Source organism: Solanum dulcamara, chromosome 2 (assembly GCF_947179165.1).
Source record: "Solanum dulcamara chromosome 2, daSolDulc1.2, whole genome shotgun sequence".
NCBI classification, from domain to species: Eukaryota; Viridiplantae; Streptophyta; class Magnoliopsida; order Solanales; family Solanaceae; genus Solanum; species Solanum dulcamara.
Genome location: NC_077238.1, coordinates 79,645,837 through 79,667,133, shown reverse-complemented (window position 1 = coordinate 79,667,133; position 21,297 = coordinate 79,645,837). Strand labels below are relative to the sequence as shown.

Genomic DNA, 21,297 nt, shown 5'->3' with positions numbered 1-21,297 from the left:
TTTAATCTCAAATATCTATTCAATAAGAAATTTTATTTGGTTTGAACATACTTTGGCAGTTCTTGGTGGAGTACTAATATGACAGATTCCCATCAACGTCTTAATTAGCTATTTTTGGAGTCTTTGCAATTCTGTTTCAAAACCTTTTTTTTAAAGTAGATTGTCTATCAAAAACAATATTTCTATCTACATAAGGTGCATTAACGTATCGTAGTATTCTCTTTAGACCCTGAATTGGTCTCGAAGAATCAAAATTTGGGGCTTTAGTATAGTTTTCCACACTCGATGGGTTCCTCTATAATTAAAGTAAAATAACAGGTTCCTAAAACCTCCATTAAAACCCCAAAAGCTTCCAAGTACCCCCACAGCAAAAGCTTAGAACAAATCGCTCAATTCTCTGTAAAAGCTTCGAAATTTAAAAGAAAAAATCTTCGAAAATGAGTACTATGAAATTTTGCCGAGAATGGTTTGTTAATTTTTCCATTGATTTCTTCTTACATTAATTTATTAAGTGTTAATTTTTTTTAAAATGGTGACCAATTTCTTCACGAATTTTGATTGTAGTAACAACATTTTGTATCCAAAGGAAGACAAGGAGCAGAAGATCCTTCTTTATGCCTGCCGAAATTGCGACCATCAGGTTCGACCCATTATTATTTATTTATTTTGCTTTTTACAAGGTTAATTCTGGTAGCTTGTGCTACCTCCAGGATCCTATAGGGTATTTGCAAAGAAATATCTTAGTTTTTTCTGAGGGAATTTTGTATAATTTGTATATAGTACTACAAATAGGGTTTAGGGTATAGTGGAGGAAAACCCAAATGTGGTGAGTTTTCCTTTGGAATTGGGGCTCATTGGTAGAAATTGCAAGGAAGCTTACTGGATTTTTTTCTAAAAAGATTGAATCTTTTGTTAGTAGATTAGGGGAGATTTTTTTCTCTCTATTTTATTGCTATAGATGGCTTACATGGTCTAATCCACTTATCAGCCTGTCGAACGCACAATCACAAGTTGTCAAAGGTGATTTTGTCCAACAAGTGTGTGTTATAGATTGGAGTCAAATCTGGAATCTCCAAGTTGTTAAAATTGTTGGATGTTTGAAATTTAAGTTCCAAAGTTTCACATCTCCTAGTGCATTAACCAGTAAATAAAGTGTACACCAACAGATTTGTTTTACTTGTTAAGGAACTTCTTGTGTCAAAAGTGTGAAATAAATTTATTGTTTTTATGGTGTCGGTGTTGGGACTGTGACTTTTGAGCCGAGGGTTTTTCGGAAACAACCTATCTATCTCCATGAGGTAATGGTAAGGTCTGCGTATATCCTACCCTCTCCAGACTCCACTTGTGGGATTTCACTGGGTATGTTGTTGTTGTTGTTGTTATGGTGTCGGTCTTATCCATGCATGTATCAATCCAAACACCCCAAGCACTTCCTATTTCATAATTGGATTTCCTGAATAATATGGTTGAGCTATTTTGTTGAAGTCGTCTTTATAACCGACCTTCTGGGGCCATGGACCTCATTTCTGTCAAGTTGAGTTGGCTTAGCAATAGTATGTCCACTGTATTCCCCAGGAATAAGAGCTCAATTGGCATAAAGGGCAAAGTGAGAAAAGGAATTAACTCATAACTATCATCTGATCACCAAGGCCAAGCTGCAGTTTTCTATGCTCTCTTCACTTCTCTTTTATTTTCTTGCTCTTTTTCATCTGATTGCTTGTTCGATGGGCACAGCAAATAAGATATCGTCTTCTTCTCCTCTAAGTACGCAATTAAGTGGGTGTAAAGCTTAGACACCAAGGTTCAAATTTCAGTAGAGACAAATATCACTGGTGATATTTTCTCATTTGTGTAAGCTTTGGTGGGCAAAGTTATCCGGTACATGTGCTGGTGGGAGGTAGCAGGTACTCGGTAGAATGACCGAGTTGTAAGCTGACGCAGAAACCACTTATCTACTATATTGTATATTTTTAACCTGATGAACCTAATACTTATATTACATGGACTCCCTTCATATATAAAAAGAAATACTTCTGTTACACAGACTCATTTATACAATCGATATGGGTGTGTATTAGTATTTGGTATGGATAGTAGTAGTTTAATTTGATGAAACCATATAAAGCACCAAGGCACATATTACACATGTTCAAGGTGGTTAGTCAAGTAATGTGAAGATATCCATCTTCGGAAAATGTTTCTTGCTTACCAAAAAAAGGAAAATGAAGATCCATTTAACATAGTCTAATGCTACATCTATGTCTAGATGTATACACGTGTAATGTTTATATTTGTGTGTGTATGGAGGGGGAAGAGAGTGAGAGTGTGGTGCAGGGGGGCATGGGGATCAGATCATTCAAGTCCCGTAAAGCTGAGGATGGAGTCAAGTGAGAAGCTTGACTCTTACGGTGGATGTTGTCAATTAAATGTATCAGGTCCATGTGTTCAGATTGTATTTAAATAGCTCGCAGCTGTCCTGCTATCAAAATGAGTTTAGCACGATTATTGTTATAAATCTTGATTTTACCAGCCACAGATTTTGTTACTTCAAAAAGGGGAACCAATTTGCTATGTTGCTTGGACTCTTCAAAAATGTCGCCGCATCCGTGTCGGATCCTCCAAAAATGCCCTAGCTTTGAAGTATCCGCAATGCACCAGGGGGCATTTTTAGAGATTCTAAGCAATATAGCCTATGTGGATATACCCAATATATGGAACATGTTTTCTTTTGTGCTTCTTAATTTACCAAGCTTTTGTCCGCAAAGGTTCTCATTCTCACCTAGTGCTGCATAATGATTGCTCAATATAGCAGTCTAGTTACCATCATTTACTAGATCTTTTAAGCTGCTTTGAATCGTAATAAGTGTTAACAATAAATGAAAAACTTTGTGATATGTTTCATCCCTTAATTTTGCCTGTTTATTTCCATTCATTTCCTTTAAGCTTATTAAGTTAAAAGATTACCTTGCTTGTCTGTCTATCTTTTGTCCGAGTAGAATTTCCTATCCAATTATTAATAGTTAGTCATTTGGTTGGAGCTTATCTGGTAATACTTTTGCTCCTTTGCTTTATTTACTGTGCTGAAATTTGTCTGATTGAAACTTGAATTTCGTTTTCCAAGAACGAGTGCTTGTATACATTAAGATTTTTAGATCACCAATGTTTTGACAAATACAATTCTAATTCAAAATGGAATGGTGACTTGTCTACTGCTCCTTTTGCTTTGTCTGTCTTATTTGCCTCCTTTATTTGTGCTGCTGATTCTAGCTGTAGAAATTAAATTGCTAAGAGCTAGAAACTGTAGGCTATCTTTTAGCACACATAAGTACTTTCTTAGTGTTAGTTTTTCTTTTATCACTATGTGATGTCAACTTTGAGTTCCATCTCAATACTTATTATCATATTTTTCAGGAGCCTGCTGAAAACAATTGTGTGTACAGAAATGAGATACACCATTCTGCTGCAGAACGCACACAAGTATTGCAGGATGTAGCAGCAGATCCAACTTTGCCTCGTACCAAATCTGTTCGGTGTTCTCAATGTGGTCATGGAGAAGCAGTTTTCTTCCAGGTCATTTTCCTTTGTCTAGCTTTCTTTTGTATTTAAGCTGCAAATACTTGTGTATTTCTGGTTTCCTGATTTACTAATAAGCCAGAGTTTCTGGTTTCAGTGGCTGGGCAATATAAAGCTTCATATCTCTCATATCTGCCTTTTGATCTTATGTAGATTTTTTATATGATCTATAGTGAAAGTAAATAGTTTTGGAGTTTCCGTGACATTGGCAATTAATTGTGACTTATATCCTGGTGTGTCTTGTTGGAGATGTCCACTTTTGGAATATCTAAAAGGAAACACTACGATTATGGTAGGAAAGAATCTTGTTTCCACAGATAAGTTTACCTGCAATTGGAGGAGCTTGGTCTATATGTATGTGTGTGTCGAGAAATTTAATTGTCCTTACCTACTAGGAAAATTTATACTGGTTCCCCTACATAACCACCCTACAACCTTTCTGGTCCAGTAAATCCTTCTAAAAGTTTTCGGAAGAAATCTTGAACCTCATTAGTTTAGAAATTTGGTACCTTTTAGCTTCTCTAGATAACATGATCCTTTCAGTGTATTATTTTCTCCCATACCTCATTCGGTAGTTAATCTGTTAGGAGCTTCCATCTGACTTCTTTATTTGGAAGACAAATTATGACTGAAGATCAAGACTCTATCTTGATATGGAGCTTAGATTTTTGCTATAACAACCTGTATTTGCTTGCTCATATGTAATATCTATCTGGTGAACTATATTTATACAGTTTTCTGAAACATTTGATATATGTGCAGGCAACTGCAAGGGGAGAAGAAGGTATGACACTCTTCTTCGTTTGCTGCAACCCGAACTGTGGCCACAGGTGGAGGGATTGAGATCACATGAGTTATGGTGGGTACTGTTGGTTGTTGATGTATTTGAAAAACTGATTCCGAACAAAAGGAAAACGCATTAACTGTTCATCACGTAGTTCATGTACGATGTAATGAATCCCGTCATGTGTTGGACTGGAACACAGGTGAAATTCTGAAGACTTGCATGCGCGCAAAGTTTCTGTTATCTTAGTGTTTGCTTAAAGAAATGAAGAGTGGTGTCTTTTGCCTAATAGCTATACTATCTTAACTTTCAACTGGTTGGTGAGGGTTCGATTCCTTACCTTGTAATCCCCTTCCCCTTTCCCCCCTATGGCTGGCTACCCTCAAAATTTAAAAACACCAACTAATGTTTCTAGCATAAGAACATAACTCAATTGTTGTGTTGGAGAGGATAGAATGTATATAGATTTTACCTTTTCCTTTGTAGGTAGAGAGGTTGTTACCAATATATTCTTTGCTCAAAAGAAAAGAAGAATTCAAAGCATGATTATATTTTGATAATAAATTTAACTTGTGAATTATGATGGGGTGAACGGTATAAAATAATCAATGACAATTTGAATAAGAGAAGACGTCCTATGAAGATCTTTTCTCTTTTAGGTTATCAATTTCCTACGTCTTAATACTAAGATATTGTTTTGAAATAAACCATATAATTTAAAGAATATTTGTAATGAGTTATAATTATATAACAAGTGAACCACTAGGATGTCATCAACTTTCTTTTTCCTTCTTTCATCAAATTAGGCGTGGAAAAATGATCTCTCATAATTAGTTACATTTGTAATGAAAAAAGATGGTCTTACAAAAAAAAATTGTATATCCATTTTCTAATCTTCTGTGTTATTTTTTTGAATCAACTTCATATAAAAGAAAACACCATATAACTAAAATAATATTTATAATGGGTTATATATTTCTAGTTAGTTTGTTAGGGCTCGAGTAACTAGTAAAGTTGTTGCCATATGACTAGGAGGTCACGGGTTCAAGCCTTGGAAACAGCCTCTGGCAGAAATGCAAGGTAAGGTTGCGTACAATAGATCCTTGTGGTCGGGTCCTTCCCCGGACCCTGCACATAGCGGGAGCTTTAGTGCACCGGCCTGCCTTTTTTTAGTCTATTAGGGCTCAAGGATATTCCTTTCTTGACAAATCAATAAGTTCTGTATAGTGATAATGACGGTTCTAAATATTTTGGTCAACTACTTTATAACAACAACATACTCAGTGGAATCCTATTAAGTCGGGTCTGGAGAGGGTAGAGTGTACGCTACCTCGAGGAGATAGAAAGACTGTTTTCGAAAGAGCATCGGCTCAAATGCCTCAAACTGAAGTAACAGAATAAGAAACAATAAAGACAGCAAACAATTAATAGGAAAGTCTACAATGAAGAAACAACTAACAACAAAAGGAATGATGATAGAGACACGATACACAACACAATATGTTGATCCTCCACTAATTCCCTCCTCCTACTAACCTTCTACCCTAATACGTATCCTTAATTCCTTCCTATCTAGGGTCAAGTCCTCAGCAATATGGAGTTGAGCCAAATCTTGTTTAATCACTTCTCCCAATACTTCTTCGGCCTACCTCTACCCCTCTGATTCCCCCTTACAACCACCCTCTCGCACTTTCTCACTGGGGCGTCAACGTACCTCCTTCACACATGTCCAAACCATCTCTGTTGGTAAATTTCAGAAGAACAAGATATTAAAAAGTAGAGAAGTGAAAAGAATATCAATAGAAGAACGCTTTCATTGATTTCTGCAGGTTACATTTATAAGATCTAGAATTAAAAAGAAAAGGGTAAATCCACGACTTGTAGTTCCCTTAATCACTAACTAGCTCCTAAATAATTGGAATAGATGGCTAATAACTAATTGATTAAGTCTTATTTAATACTAAAGCAGTAAAAATAAGTTAACTGCAGGTCAAAGCAAATTCTTAACACTCCTCCTTGCTTTGAAAACTGCAAACTCCAATTTTCTGTCTGACACGCTCGAACTTGCTGACTGGTAAAGGCTTAGTGAAGATATCAGCCAATTGTTCTTCCTTGTTGTAGTAGACAAGAGTTATATTTCCATCCTTTTGCACTTCTCTCAAGAAGAAAAACTTGATTTTGAAGTGCTTAGTTCTTCTATGAAACAGAGGATTGTGAGAAATATCTATTGCTGCTTCAATGTCCACGAACACTTCGATGCTCCCAGTCGGCTCCATATGCAGATCAACCAAAATTTTCTTCATCCATAAAGTTTGATTTACTACTGATGCAGCTTCCATAAACTCAACTTCAGCAGTAGATTGAGCCACAATATCTTCTTTCTTACAACTCTATGAGAAAATTCCAGAACCAAGACTGAAACAGTACCCTGAAGTACTCTTTGCATCATCCTCAGAACCACCCCAATCACTGCTAGAGTACCCACAAAGCTTCACAAGTTGACTTTTCTGAAACTTGACTCCATAGATGATGGTTCCTTTGATGTAACGCACAATTCTATTGGCTACCTGTAAATGTATTTCACTCGGACAATGCATGAACCTTGATAAAATACTTACAACGTACAATATATTGGGTCTAGTTATTGTAAGATACATCAAACACCCAATAAAAATTTTGAAGTATGTCTCCTTCACCTTTTCGGCTCCGTCGTCTTTACTTAGTTCTCTTTTTGGTTCATGGGAGTACTAATTTCTTTGCAATTTTCCATTTTGAATTTCATGAGAATTTCCTTTGCGTACTTTTTCTGGCAAATGAAAAACTCATATTTTCCTTGTGTAATCTCCATTCCAAGGAAATGTGTCATAAGACCAAGATCAGACATTTCAAAAGCTTGTATCATATCTTGCTTGAACCCATCAATTAGCGTTTCACTACTCCCTGTAATCAAAAGGACATCCGCATAAAGAGAAACAACAAGAATCTCACTACTATTGTGTTAAACATACAATATGAATTCTGAAAGACTTTTTTCAAAATCGAGGCCAAGCAAATAATCATCTATTCGACTATACCAAGCTCTTGATGCCTGCTTTAGGCCATAAAGAGCTTTATGTAGTCGGTAGACTTTATCTTCCTTTCCATCTACAACAAACCCTTTAGATTGCTCAACAGAAATTGCCTCTTCAAGAATGTCATTAAGAAATGCTGATTTGACATCCATCTGATGCACTTTCCAGCCACGTTGTGCAGAAACAGTTAGAAGCAATCTAATCATGTCGAGCCTAGCAACTGGCAGCCTTCTTGTCTAGCTTATCTAGTTTGACCTGAGGAACATAGGTAAAACAAAGACAACCAAACACTTTAAGAAAATGCAGCGGAGGTTTGTACCCATTGTTGACATCAAATTTTGGTTTTATATTTTTTAAAATTCATATTTTTAAGTATTATCTTTGTTAAATAGTTCAAAAATGATTTTTTTTACAATTTTAACTTGATTTTATTGATAATTATCCTTATTTCAAAAAAAAAATGAATTAGGATTTTTATCAGATTATTTTATTTTATTTCAATTATAGCTATGTTTTATCACAGTTTGCTAATTTGCATTTTTACATGTTATTTGTTATATTTTTTCATATTCATTTTAGTATTTTTAGCACAGTGTAGGAATATATTAAAATACAAATAAATATTAAATTTTTCGCACAATTTTACGTACCCCACTAATCACACAAAATTTTCACACAATTTTACCTACCCCACTAATCACACAAAATTTTCACACAATTTTACCTACCCCACTAATCACACAAAATCTTCCACACAATTTTACATACCCCACTAATCATACAAAATTTTTCATATAATTTTACATACCCTACTAATCACACAAGATCTTCCACACAATTTTACCTACTCCACTAAATACACAAATTTTTTCACACAATTTCACCTACCCACTTTCTCCCTCACACGCACTATAAATAACACTCATTTTCACTCTTCTTTACTACTCTATCCCTCTCCTTCACATTTCTCCATCAAAACCAATCAACAACCACCAAATCCACCAAAATCCTCTTTTTTTTCAGCCAAACACACTTCATTTTCGGCGAGGTTTGAGCTTTTACTCTCAAATCTAACTAGACATAGATGTTGCTTCACTTTGTTTTATGATTTTTCTATTCTTGTTGCTATGTTTTGTTGCATTTCAATGTATATTTCATTCCATTTTAGATCTGGCCGGAGGGGTTCAAACTCTGGCCATTGTTTTCTGTGTTTTCATATTCTCCGGTCATTATTCATGATTCTCCGTTAAGTTTTGTTTACTATTTTATTTGGGTCATTTTTGTTCGACATTTTTAGTTAATTTGGACGTCTGTAATGTTATTCTTTTACCTCAATTTTATTTGTTTCCTTTTTGAACTATTTGCAGGTCCCAATGGTCAATGAAAAAACCTCTCTATTGGTTTTTGAGGCCTGCCAAAGTTTCATTTTATTCTACTTTTTCTTTCTATTTATTAACTATTTTTAGATCTAGTTGAAGAACTTGAAACTTTGGCAAAATTTTTGACTATTGTGTTAACAGTTGGTTCTTTTGTTTGAACTTATTTTGATACTTTTTGTGAATATGGGTTTGTGATTAAGAGTTTTAGTTGATTTAATGGTGTTTTTTGTCTTTTGACTAATATGTGACTCTTTTGTTTAGTTATTTTATTTAGAGTTGTTCATTTCTCTTCATTTTCTATCACTTTTAGTTTCTGTTTGATTCAATTATTGATTGCTCTATTTTATTTATTATTTGTTAGTTTCATGCATTTTGTATAAGATTGCAGTAAATTATTGATTCTAGGCATCCTTTTAATGCTTGCTATTATCTCATTTTTTAGTTACTAATTTTTAACCAACAGCTTTGCCTTTCGACTTTGATCCGCCTATGAACCTTGGTTCTAAGTTGATTTTGTGCCTAGAAATTCATTCCGATGCCATTGTTTTACTAGTTACTATTATTGAAATTTTTTAATTGATTTGCTTGTTTTTAAAAAAATTCCAGTGATGCTTGAACTATTTCAAAACCTCATTATAAATTTCTTATTTACATATGAATTGCTCTTTCTCCTTCTTTAGTTATTTGTTTCTATTTTTTATTTTATTTTATTTTGATTCTCAATAGTGCCAATAAGTTGTCTTTGGCAATTTAATTGCTATTTATAATTTTTACTCATTATTTTTCTTATTTTGTGTTAGTTTTGTGATTTTGTGTTTGGAAATACATATGAGTTGACCGATGAAGAAATTACCGTCGATTTCTAAGGCCTTTCATATTATAAGACGGATTTTATTTTTGTTATTATTATTTATCCATTACTAATATTTTCACTAAGTGTCTTTAAAGGTACCCAGAGTTTCCTCCCGAAGAAGCTGTTCGAATTAAATTCGAATAATATTTTTAATTTGTTATTATGTATATTATTGGCTTTAGATAAATATTAGGTTGTTTTTAATATTATTATTTTATTTTAGTCTTTGTGTATATTTTATGTTTATACTTGTGCATCATTTTTGTCTCCTCCTCAATTTAAAAAATGAGCTCAGTCGGAACCACAGTTGTGGATTCTGAATGATGCTAATACCTTCCCTTCGGAATTACTTGAACCCCTTACCTAAAATCTATTGGTTTCGTAGATATTTTTGTAAATAATTAATTGATTTTCTAATTATCTTAAAATTAGGTGACGACTCCTTAAAATAATATTTTTTTAAACTATTAAATTAAATTGATTTTTTCACGAGTCCCACGACGTTGCGCCTTATTTGTAAAAATAGGGATGTAACACCCATACCATGCTTCAAAAGGAGTTTGATCTTTCACAGCTTTTAAGGAAAGTCGATTTTGTAGGAACACAGTTGTATTTGCTGCCTCTGCCCAAAACATCTTTGGCATTTTTTTTTCGTGCAACATACATCTTGCCATCTCCATTAGGGGTGTTCAAAATCGAACCATAACCGATAAGTCAACCGCAAAATTGGCTTATTGGTTTATTAGTATTGGGTTATCGAATAAACGGTTGGGAACGAATTAAAATTTCATAATTATTGGCTTATTGGTGTGGGACGGATTATTCAATTTCCTTATCAGATAAACCGTTAATCCATTAAGAATTACCATACTTACACTTTTGTTTTAGGTATATTAGCCTTATTTAATATTTTATCATAACATATAACAGTAATTATATATTTTTCATTTGTTAGTCCTAACTCCTAAAGGCTATATCCATAAAGCCAGAAAAACTTATTTACTTTTCTATATAATTATATATTTTGCGTAAAAGAATAGAGAGCAAGTCACAAAACTCAAAAAAACACTAAAGTTTAAAAGATGTAAAGGCGTAAAGAAACCCCTGGCTCACGACTTTTAAAATAGTGAAAAGAAGTCATCTTTTTTATAAGGTGCGTTCATAAAAAAAAGGTGTCATAGAAATTAGAGGTTAACCGATACACCGCCCGATAACTGTCCAATAATTGTTAATTCGTTACCAAACCAACCGGTATCTTATAGATTGGCTAGCGGATTAGTAAATTTAAAAACCGATATCCGATAGGCCAAACCGTTAAGTCAAATTATTCGCCCGATCCGTCCGATAATAAGCCCTAATCTCCATAATAAATCTGTTTCTTCTCTCACTAACTCCATTTTGTTCTGGAGTATAAGGAGCAGTAAGTTGACGTTCAATCCCACCTTCCTCACAAAATAGACCAAACTCAGTAACATTTTCTCTTGCCGAATACATCACTTGTTCTTCCTCCACTGGATTTAATGAGAAACTTCTGCCTCTCATTTTAACTTTAAACAAGTCATGTCCTGAGGCTTCCTTGATCAAGCAATGGTTACCTTCTAAATACAATTTGAAACCTTTTTCTAACAATTGACCAACACTTAACAAATTCTGGTCTAAATGTGGTACATAAAGAACGTCAGAAATTGGTTTAGTACCTGATTGTGTTTCAATTGTAATGGTTCCCATTCCTTTTGCTGGAATATAACCGCCATGACCTATTCTGACTTTTGTAATTCAGGCAGGCTTCAAGTCTTTAAAGATCTCTATGTCATGAGTCATATGGTTTGTGCATCCGTTATCAATCAACCAAGCCTTAGTTGAAACGTTGCTTGCAAAACACGATGCCACAAAGAGTTGATCCTCTTCCAGTTCATCTACTACCTGGGCGTCTGTGTCATGCTGCTGCAATTTATTCTTGCAGATAATTGCTTCATGCCCGAGTTGGTTGCACTTACTGCACTTAGCATCCGGCCATTTCCAACACTTATATGGCGCGTGTCCATTCTTTCCACAATGTTTACAAGGTGAATACTTTCCTTTGAAGCTACCTGCTTTGCTTTTGTTGTTGTAGCAAGCTCCTTCTCCATGTGTTGGCTGGTTCCTCTTATCGTTTTTCTTTTTGTATCTTCCACTATCTTCATGTCTGGCTGCCAATGCTCCCTCTCCAATTCCATCTTCTCTCATAACCCTTCTTTGTTCTTGAGCCTGCAAGGAATTCAATAATTCCACCAAAGTAATTTTTGACAGATCCTTGGTGTTCTCCCAAGTGGTAATGGTGTCTTCAAATCTTTCAGGTACAGCAGCCATAATCTTTTCAACAATACATGAGTCTTTAAACTCAGAACCAAGTAATCTTACTCTGTTTGCTATGTTCATAAGCCTGTCAGAGTATTCTTTGATGGTTTTCGATTCTTTCATCTTCTATAACTCAAAGTCTCTAATGAGATTCAGCACTTGCATACCTTTGATACAATCAAAGATCTGATTCACCGCTTGGACCTAAAAACAATCTACTCCGCTCATTGAAGATTCTATCTACAAAAGAAGGTCAACTTGAGAAGCTAAGTTCCGTTTTTAGCTTTAGCAAGCGTTCACATCTTTAATGTGAATAAAATTTATTCCATTGAAGATGGGTTCTGCCTATACGTCTTTCTAGCGTACGCGCGGTTCCTTTCGATTGGAGCCTGTCGCTACCTGGATCAATCAGCCAATTCTAGTTCACCTTGTCATCTCCTTCATATTCTGCCTTGAGACAATCCCATATGTCTTTTGCTGATTTTAGAGACATAATACGAGTGAAAATTGTTGAAGAGACTGCTGAAAAAAGACATGCCTTTGCCTTAGATTTTTTGATTTTTCTGTCCTTGTGATTTTTGATTTGAGCCATTGTTGGGTTTCCGGGTGTGGAAGAACTTCATAATCTTCCTCGATTGCCTCCCAAATATCTAAAGCTTCGAGATAAGCTTCCATCTTCACTGCCCACATGTGAAAATTTTCACCATTGAAGACAGGAGGTGCCATTGCCGAGAAACTTGGACTTTCTTCCATGTTTGATCTTTTGCTGTTTCTGGTTGTGGTGCTTGAGTCACTTGAAACACTCACTCACAGAAATACTCACATATCCCGCAAGAAAAAAAAAAGGCTCTAATACCAATTTGTTGGTAAATTTCAGAAGAACAAGATATTAAAAAGTAGAGAAGTGAAAAGAATATCAGCAGAAGAACGCTTTTATTGATTTCTGCAGGTTACATTTATAAGACCTAGAATAAAAAAAAGGGTAAACCCACGACTTGTAGTTCCCTTAATCACTAACTAGCTCCTAAATAATAGGAACAGATGGCTAACAACTAATTGACTAAGTCTAATTTAATACTAAAGCAGTAAAAATAAGTTAACTGTAGGTCAAAATCAAATTCCTAACAATCTCATCCTCACTTCCCTCATCTTGTCTGCCACAGGCACTCCTACATAATCTAATTTATAAATTATATACAAAATATAGACATTATATATACTTTATACTAAATATACATATATACTATACATATACTATACATACCTATACACAACATATATGTTGATAGTGTATATGTCATGTATATTTCAGTCATGTTAGTAAATTAGTTGACTTACATATCCGTATTCTATTGTTATATCCCGTTATAGCTTTTACGTTTTATGTTCAAATCCTTTTAGAGAGCATAAAGATAATCACATTCATAAAGCATGTTATATATTACATGTCAAAAGAATTTCCAAGCAGAAAGTGAATTAAGAGGGGTTCCTTTCCATCCAATTAGTAGACAATTTTTGTTCATTTCCAGTGTGCAAGAACTTCCACAAGCAAAATTCTTGAGCACCAAGTTTGCCTGCTACAATGATGACATGCTTAGCTCCATTTCCTCCATACCATATCGCGCGAAAAACGCCCTCCATATGTCTACTTTTACGTGCCTAATGGTCCTTTCTTCACCCTCACTTGCCACAATGCTCCTTATTCCTTGGTTCAAGTGTTCCAATTCTGTAGCTGTCCTGTTTCGTTCGTCGTTCTTCATACAATCCTCTAACGAGTCAAAAAATGCACCATAGAAAAAAAGGGCTTCCACAAACCGGTCCACTAATACTGGTGAATTATGGTTTGCTTCTACTTCTATAACGATCATTGCTCGAGGATTTATACCTTTGATCACTCTCATCAAAGAGTCAAGCTTGTCTGGCCGCGCTAACATCCTCATTAGGATGTATTGCGCGAAGATAGCAATTGATTCCTCGTCTTCTATCTCAAAATCTTCCTTCTTTAGCTCTATCATATCCTTAACCATCACAATGTTGAAAGAAAAAGGCAAGTTCAAGGACTCTGCAAAGTCCATCAATCGTTCCCGTGTTTCCTCAATTTTATGCCTCAATTTGGTACATAAAGCAGTTATCTTGAGATGTTTGATTGATGATGATTCAGATTCAAATTGATGTGTTGTAAGAGCCTGCATCAAGATTGTCCATTGCATACCACTTCCAATCTCGAGATCGATTATATGAACCTTTTTTGATTCTCCTACATGATCTATAATGGCTTGAACACCAGTAAATTGTGTCACCTGAGACAGAGGTATGCTCTGATGTGCTGCAATCATAGAGTGGTCTAAGTTCATCAACGATAGCTCGATATGTTGTACAAATCGTTTTGTTTCTATTCCTTTCGATGAATCTCTTCCCATTTCCCTATCAATTCTGTCATGAAGTGCTTGAGAAAAGTAGTATACTAATCTCTGAACTGGATTTCCAGTGTTGGAACAGAACTTGTCACACTCGTTGAGAATCCTTATCGCGCGATCAAACTGTTTCTGGCCTACTTTCTCAGCAGAAGCAAGAAGATTTTCGACTAGTGCAACATTTCTAGTGTCTTCATCAGGATGGCTAAACATGTATGCTTCTCGATCATCACATATGGCAAACGATTGGATGAACTTTTCAGCACCCAAACAAAGGATTTCGTCTGTAGGTAACTCAGATCCATCATTTGCATTGATACATTCACTACTATTAGTAATGATGTTCTTTTCTGTTTTTGATCTTTTGAACCTTATTGTGTCATAATCTTTTAGGATCTTGAATGCTGAAGGCAATTGAGATTGTTGATGAGAATAATCCCACATCGGATCGAGACAAGAACCTGGGCTAATTATAAGGCTTGGGCAATCATTTTTTATTTTAGCTAACTTTTGGAGTTGAGTTAGGTTCATCGATGGAGATCTCATCTTCTGCTTTGATGATCCCGTAATCTCAAAAGATTTCTTCTCTGTTTCTTCTTCCACATTAAAATCCCAATCATCAAGACTAACAAAATCAAAGTCTAGTAAGTTAATTTCATTTGATTCTGAACTATTTAATGACTTGCATTTGTTAGGAACTTGATCAAAATGGAACATTTTTGCTCAAATCTTGAATAGTATTGAAAGGCAAGCTTGATATTAGTCTTCCCAACATATACTACTAGTGAAATCCATGTATTAGTTTTTATATAAGATTGTTTTGGAGATTTTGATGGTATTGTCTGCTTTATACAACAACATAATATTAATGTAATCCCACAAATGAGGTATGGATAAAGTGTATGTGTATATACAAACATTATCTCTATGTGGGAGGTAAAGGTTGTTTCCGACTCGCTATATCCAACATTTTTTTTTGTTTTTCACCTGATGTTCGGTAACCTTTTTAGTGGTTTGACTGATCAGAATTCACGTCGAAAAGTCCCATAAAATAAATTAAAGCGATCCTTACCAAAACTATTTCCATTACTTTAATTTAATAGTTTATATGAGAGAGTTTTTGGAGATTTTGATGATATTGTCTGCTATATCATAACACTTTGATATTGACCATGATATTCACCTTAAAGAAATCAAAATAAACTTAATCACTTGAAAAAACAATAATTTTTTATTATTTTTTGGAAAATACCGTTCGAAGACGGTCGATAAACAATAGCCAATTACAACATATTCGATATTTTGTATTCAAAATGTTTTGTGGAGGAGAAATTTAATATAAATCAATTTTTCATTTTAAATTTGTTGTTTTATAGTTTCTTTCGTACTGTATATAGATTCTAGTAAAACCATGAGAAACTAGTAAATTAGCCCAAAATTACTACTTCCTCCGTTCCAATTTATGTGGTTCATTTTGTATTCCCTACTCGAACTAGAGAAGTCATTTTCGAATTTGTTTTCCTACCAAAGCACACCAAGGCTGTATTGTTTAAAAAAAAATAATTGGAAAACATTTTCGATAAGACAATAAGTTTCTTAAAAATCAGAAAAATGACTTTTCTAGAGGAAAAAAAAGTTCCACATGTGACATTTCCATATTGATTACGTCTGTTCAACCCTCTAACCCACCTCATCTTCACCCTTACCCCATAACTCCCATCCCAGCCACCCCACTAAGTTGATAGGGAAAAAGTGATTATTTTGCATATATATATATATATATATATAAAAGTTGTTGAATCTCTTTGACGTAAGAACTTTTTTTTTTTGAATTTTTGGCTCCGCCCCTGTGTACACGCCGTGAAAATTGACTTGGCAGAATGCCTAGTGGACAACTTTTCTCCAAGGATTTTTGTTTAGCTACATTACATAATTTGTCTGTCGCTAATTCCTATTCTGTTAGTAGTGCTCATTCTTTTCTTGAAAGGAAATATGATAATGCAAAAGATAAGCTCTGATCATTAATTTCTTAACTCAAATGCAGTGCTTTTGCTTCCTCCATGTCTGCTCTTAAACAGCCAACCATCAGAGTTGTGGCGATTATAGCTGAGAGTGTTCCTGAGTCAGACACTAAGAGTTGATTGCTTATGCAAAGACAAACAATAAGATGATTTCGTGTCTGTGCATTTATATCGCATTATTAGGTTGTTGCTACTGCTTTCATTTTCGTATTCCCTTTTTGTAACTATTTTGAGATACTTTACTTGAATCGAGGTCTATCAGAAACAACTTCTCTATCGCTACGAGTTAGATAACTGATTCTTGAATCCCTTTAATGTTCATTTCACATCAAGGTACTGCAGGAAAGAAAAAAACATCAAAATCCGATCCAATTTAGCCATACCAATCTAACATATGATGTAAATGTGGTGCTCTTTTCTGGTAATTATTGGTCCAGCTACTGTTGGAGGCAATCGAGCTGGAGCTTTTAAGATTGGTGATACCGCTGGAACAATCGACAACATTATTCAGTGCAAGCTTTACAGACCTGGATCTGTGAGTACTTTGTGGAGCCTCTTTCATCTTTAACACATACGAGAAATCTTGTTGGTCGAATTTACAGAATATTTCATCCAACCGTATATACCGTATTGATTTCAATAAATAGTTCAATTAAGTCTTTCAACTATTTAGCAAAAGGGAAAAAGACATTCCTTTTGAAACGAACTAAAAAGAATGTAAAATAAATAAATTGAAATGGAGGAAGTAGTACCTAAAATTTTTAGGGTTTCAAGAATAATGAAAGTTTCCATTATAAAAATATAATATTAATTTTTCCTTAATATACAGGGTGGTATGTCTAATGAACTATACAATACTTTCGCCGGCATGACTGATGGTATTTATGAAGGTTGTTATTTTGAATCCTGAATCTATATTTGCATCATTTTTATGTCATTCGTGCTTAAGAATAGAGTGTGAATTCGTGAATTTTGCAGGAATTGCAACTGGAGGAGTGTTGACAAAAAGGTGACTTTCTGAGATAATAAATATTAGTTGAGTGACCATCGGAGAAATTTACCCACCTGTTTTAATAAGATCATTTGGTCATGTTGTAGGTCAAGGAGAGAAAAATAACACCTGTAAAGGAAGTGATACCGCCGCAAATTCCTGAAGATCTTAACTCATCAATTGTCATCGTGTTTCTGAACCTTGATCTGTTTGTTTGTGGTTGATTGGACTTACAGATTTGCATCATGGTGTGTGCTGATCATGGTCCTTGTGCTTCTGGTGCCCACAACTCCATTGTGACTGCTAGGGCTGGAAAAGAACTGATTTCATGTTTAGTTTCCGGTATGTTGCAGACTAACAGTTTTTGAGTTGCTAAAGAGTTTTCTCTGAGATTATTTCTCAATGATCACTCAATTAATAGTTATTTTCTCTGAGCTGTCACTTTTTTTTGTTGAAGCAAGTTTGGAATCAAGAAGAAATGTGACTTTCTGAGATAATAACTATTGGTTGGTTGAGTGACCATATGGAAAATCAACCATAGGATTAATGTGGCTATGTAACAGGATTGTTAACTATTGGTCCCCGATTTGGAGGTGCTACTGATGATGCTGCCCGGTATTTCAAGGATGCTTATGACAGGGTGAGTACTAAATCATTGATAAGAATTATTTGAGCTGTGTGGGGAAATTGGTGCAATTCATGCTATAGCTTCTCGCGTGGTCTGTATTGCATTGCACCATCTGAATTCGTGGAAGGTATGAAGAAAAAGGGCATTCGCGTGCCAGGAATAGGCCACAGGTAGCAGCTTTTCCTGTCACATTCTTGATGGACTAATTGATATAATGTGCTTGAATATGTGATGAAATTGTAACGTTTCATGCTTCATTGTTCTTATTACACTGAATCAATCCAAGTTATCTTTATTTGTATGATAAGGTTAAAGAGAGGGGACAACAGAGATAAGAGAGTGAAGCTACTGCAGCGTTATGCAAGGGAAAATTTTCCGTCTGTTGAGTATATGGAGTATGCGGTTAAAGTTGGAACTTATACCCTCTCAAAGGCAAACAACCTAATCCTCAACATTGATGGTGCCATTGGATCACTCTTCTTGGATCTCCTCGAGGGCACTGGAATGTTCAACAAGCAAGAAATCAATGAAATTGTGGAAACTGGCTACCTCAATGGGCTGTTTGTGCTAGCTCGTTCAATCGGTCTCATTGAGTAGTTTCCTTGTTGCTTTTCGACTTAGCTTTATTCTCTATCAGTTGTCTAAATGCATTTTTGAATCTCAGGCACACGTTCGATCAGAAGAGATTGAAACAGCCTCTATACCGTCACCCTTGGTAAGATGTTTAAGTGAAATGCTCGCACTGGCAGCAGGCAGATAGTTGCCTGCTCCCAATCAAGCATTTTCATTCGAAGTAGTGATCATCGTTCATGTGTTCCACGAGTATTTTCACTCCCGAGGACTTGGCCTGGAATTTCATTTTGCAAGTTAATTCGCGGGGAGTCAACAAAGAATCAGCTCTCAGTTATCATTCATGATCAATTCTTTTTAAGTATTACACTGAGTATTTCTGCATTTCCAGCTTATGCAGAAATAACACACCCATTGTTGTTTGCTCATTCCTAGTGGCCTTTGCCCCTTCTTGTGTTAGAACACTGTTTATTCACAAATGGAATAAAATGTGTTTCCAAATGTTATCTGTTCGTTTTAATTTGCTTGTCATACTTTTCCTTTTTAGTCAATTTGGTTAAAAAATAATTTCTTCTTTATATTCTGAAACTCCATATCAAGTAAAAATAAGATAAATAAATTAAAATAGAGGGAGTACATGTTGGGCTTCACTGGCCTGATTGGTTAAGATGTGAATTATTTGACATTCCAGAGGAAATAACAAATTGCATCATGCCAGATAGTAGCTGGATATATCCACATTAATTTATTTGACATAATACATAAATATATTATTTAACTTGGCATCAGCTGACATCTACGCCCTTCAACTTTCGGTGTACATAAATAGACATTTAAACTTGTATAAAGTCGAACAATTAGACACATGCATCTTACATAACGTTTTATGTGGCGATTCACGTCTTACGTGATGTTCTACGTGTATTATGTCATGTTGGACACATATATCTACTTGTTCAACTGCATACAAGTTTAAGTATCTATTTATGCACACCTAAAGTTGAAGGACATAAATATCTGTTGAGACCAAGTTAAATGATATGTTTATGTATTATGACTTAAATAAAAGACGATCAATTGAATATCTTTCATAAAATACTATATATATTAAAGTTTTAACACCTTTGATAAAATTTGATAGATATAATATAAAAATAGTTAAATTTAACTTGACTTCAACTGATATATATATATGTCATTTAATTTTGGCTGTGAACGCTTATAAACCTGAGACTTTTGGCATCTAAAGGACAAATGGAGAAGAAGCAAAATAAATATTAGATAGAGGTGTCAATAATGGTACTATCTTCACGTGAAGAAAATGTGATCTGAAAGGGAGTGGACATTACTTGTCCACCACCAATTTACATCTCATTTTCACCCTTTTTTCTTCTTTCTTTTATTTTTTGTTCCTTAGAAGCAACAGGTGTGGGTCCCACAATCTAATTTTTAAATTCGACAGTCTATAAAAATTCTTGTCAAATTTAGTGATATTTTCAACATTTTTCCCAACTTTTTATTAACAGTTTCATATTTCTACGAGAGTTTGATATCAATTGTTATGTTATGTTAGTCAAATAGAGGAGTGTTTTTAAGTCTGTCAATAGTTTAAAAACGAAACTAATAATTTGCGTCAAGTTTAAAAATGTTTTCAATACTTTTCTCATAAATAATTTATCTTAAATTCATAAGTTTTCTTGTTTTAAAATTAAAATATATAAAATAAAATTTTGGCAAAGCCTGTGTGTTCTAATGGGTAAATGAAAAAATTACCGTATTAGTAATTTCGACCCAGTTAGTTATATATTCAACTTCTGCTTTGAAAACATATGCGTATGTATATATATATATATATATATATATATATATATATATATATATATATATAGTTACTACATAGTTACAATTAGATAGTAGTGTGATTTTATGACTTATTAAGATTAATTTATATAATTAAAGAAGATGAAATATATTTAAATGGTTAACTTATTTATATGAAAATTTGAAATATGTGTCAAAAATAAATTAAATTTTAAAATGAAAATATTTAATACAAATATTTTATAGTGGGGTTTCATATTTTTGCACATGGTCAATCTGTAAATGCAGCCAATGAAATGATCTACTTTTATTGCCAAAAACAGACATTCAATTCACCACAACCACAAATATTTCCAACTCACGAAAACAAAATCCAGATAATAATTTTTTATATCAAATTCATGCATAAAGAAAATTGAAAAAAAAAAAAGAAAAGTTAAAAGGGGGAAAAAAAGGAAGAAAAGGTTCATGAATGAGTCCAAATTATCATGTTTCTTTTCTCTGAGTTTTTGTTCAACTTTTGTTAATGTTTTTTATTTTTTTGCAAATTTATTTGTTTGTATTAGATAGTGTTTTTTGTTTTTTTTATTGTATTTATTGTAAATAGTTCTACTTTGTGATAAAAGGTAATGAAAAATGTCTCGTCAGGAGGTATACTTATTTGCACTCAAGATTTATTGCCAAAGATTAAAGTAAAAATATATAATACTTAATTATAATTAAATTAAAAATATGTATATTAAAATATATACTTTATATTTATTAATATAATATAAATATACGAACGAATAACTTTTTAAAAAAAAATAAAATAAAACCATAGGAATCAAACAAAAACTACTTTTTGCTTGCTTA

At 34.1% G+C, this 21,297-nt stretch overlaps 1 protein-coding gene, 1 long non-coding RNA gene and 1 pseudogene across 2 annotated transcripts; all 3 read left to right on the top strand.

Moving 5' to 3' along the window:
- Positions 1-239: 239 nt before the first annotated feature.
- Positions 240-4,646, top strand: LOC129878135 (DNA-directed RNA polymerases II, IV and V subunit 9A). Its single transcript, XM_055953439.1, has 4 exons — positions 240-466; positions 565-640; positions 3,412-3,570; positions 4,336-4,646. Exons 1-4 carry the CDS (start codon positions 438-440, stop codon positions 4,414-4,416), a joined length of 345 nt encoding a protein of 114 aa, XP_055809414.1. The 5' UTR covers positions 240-437; the 3' UTR covers positions 4,417-4,646.
- A 3,676-nt stretch (positions 4,647-8,322) lies between these two features.
- LOC129878124 (uncharacterized) lies at positions 8,323-15,326 on the top strand. Its single transcript, XR_008763760.1, has 3 exons — positions 8,323-8,476; positions 14,486-14,701; positions 14,805-15,326. It is a non-coding gene; the product is annotated as an uncharacterized LOC129878124 (long non-coding RNA).
- Positions 15,327-16,291: 965 nt separating this feature from the next.
- On the top strand, positions 16,292-18,779 carry LOC129873563 (ATP-citrate synthase beta chain protein 2-like; annotated as a pseudogene).
- The last annotated feature ends 2,518 nt before the right edge of the window (positions 18,780-21,297 follow it).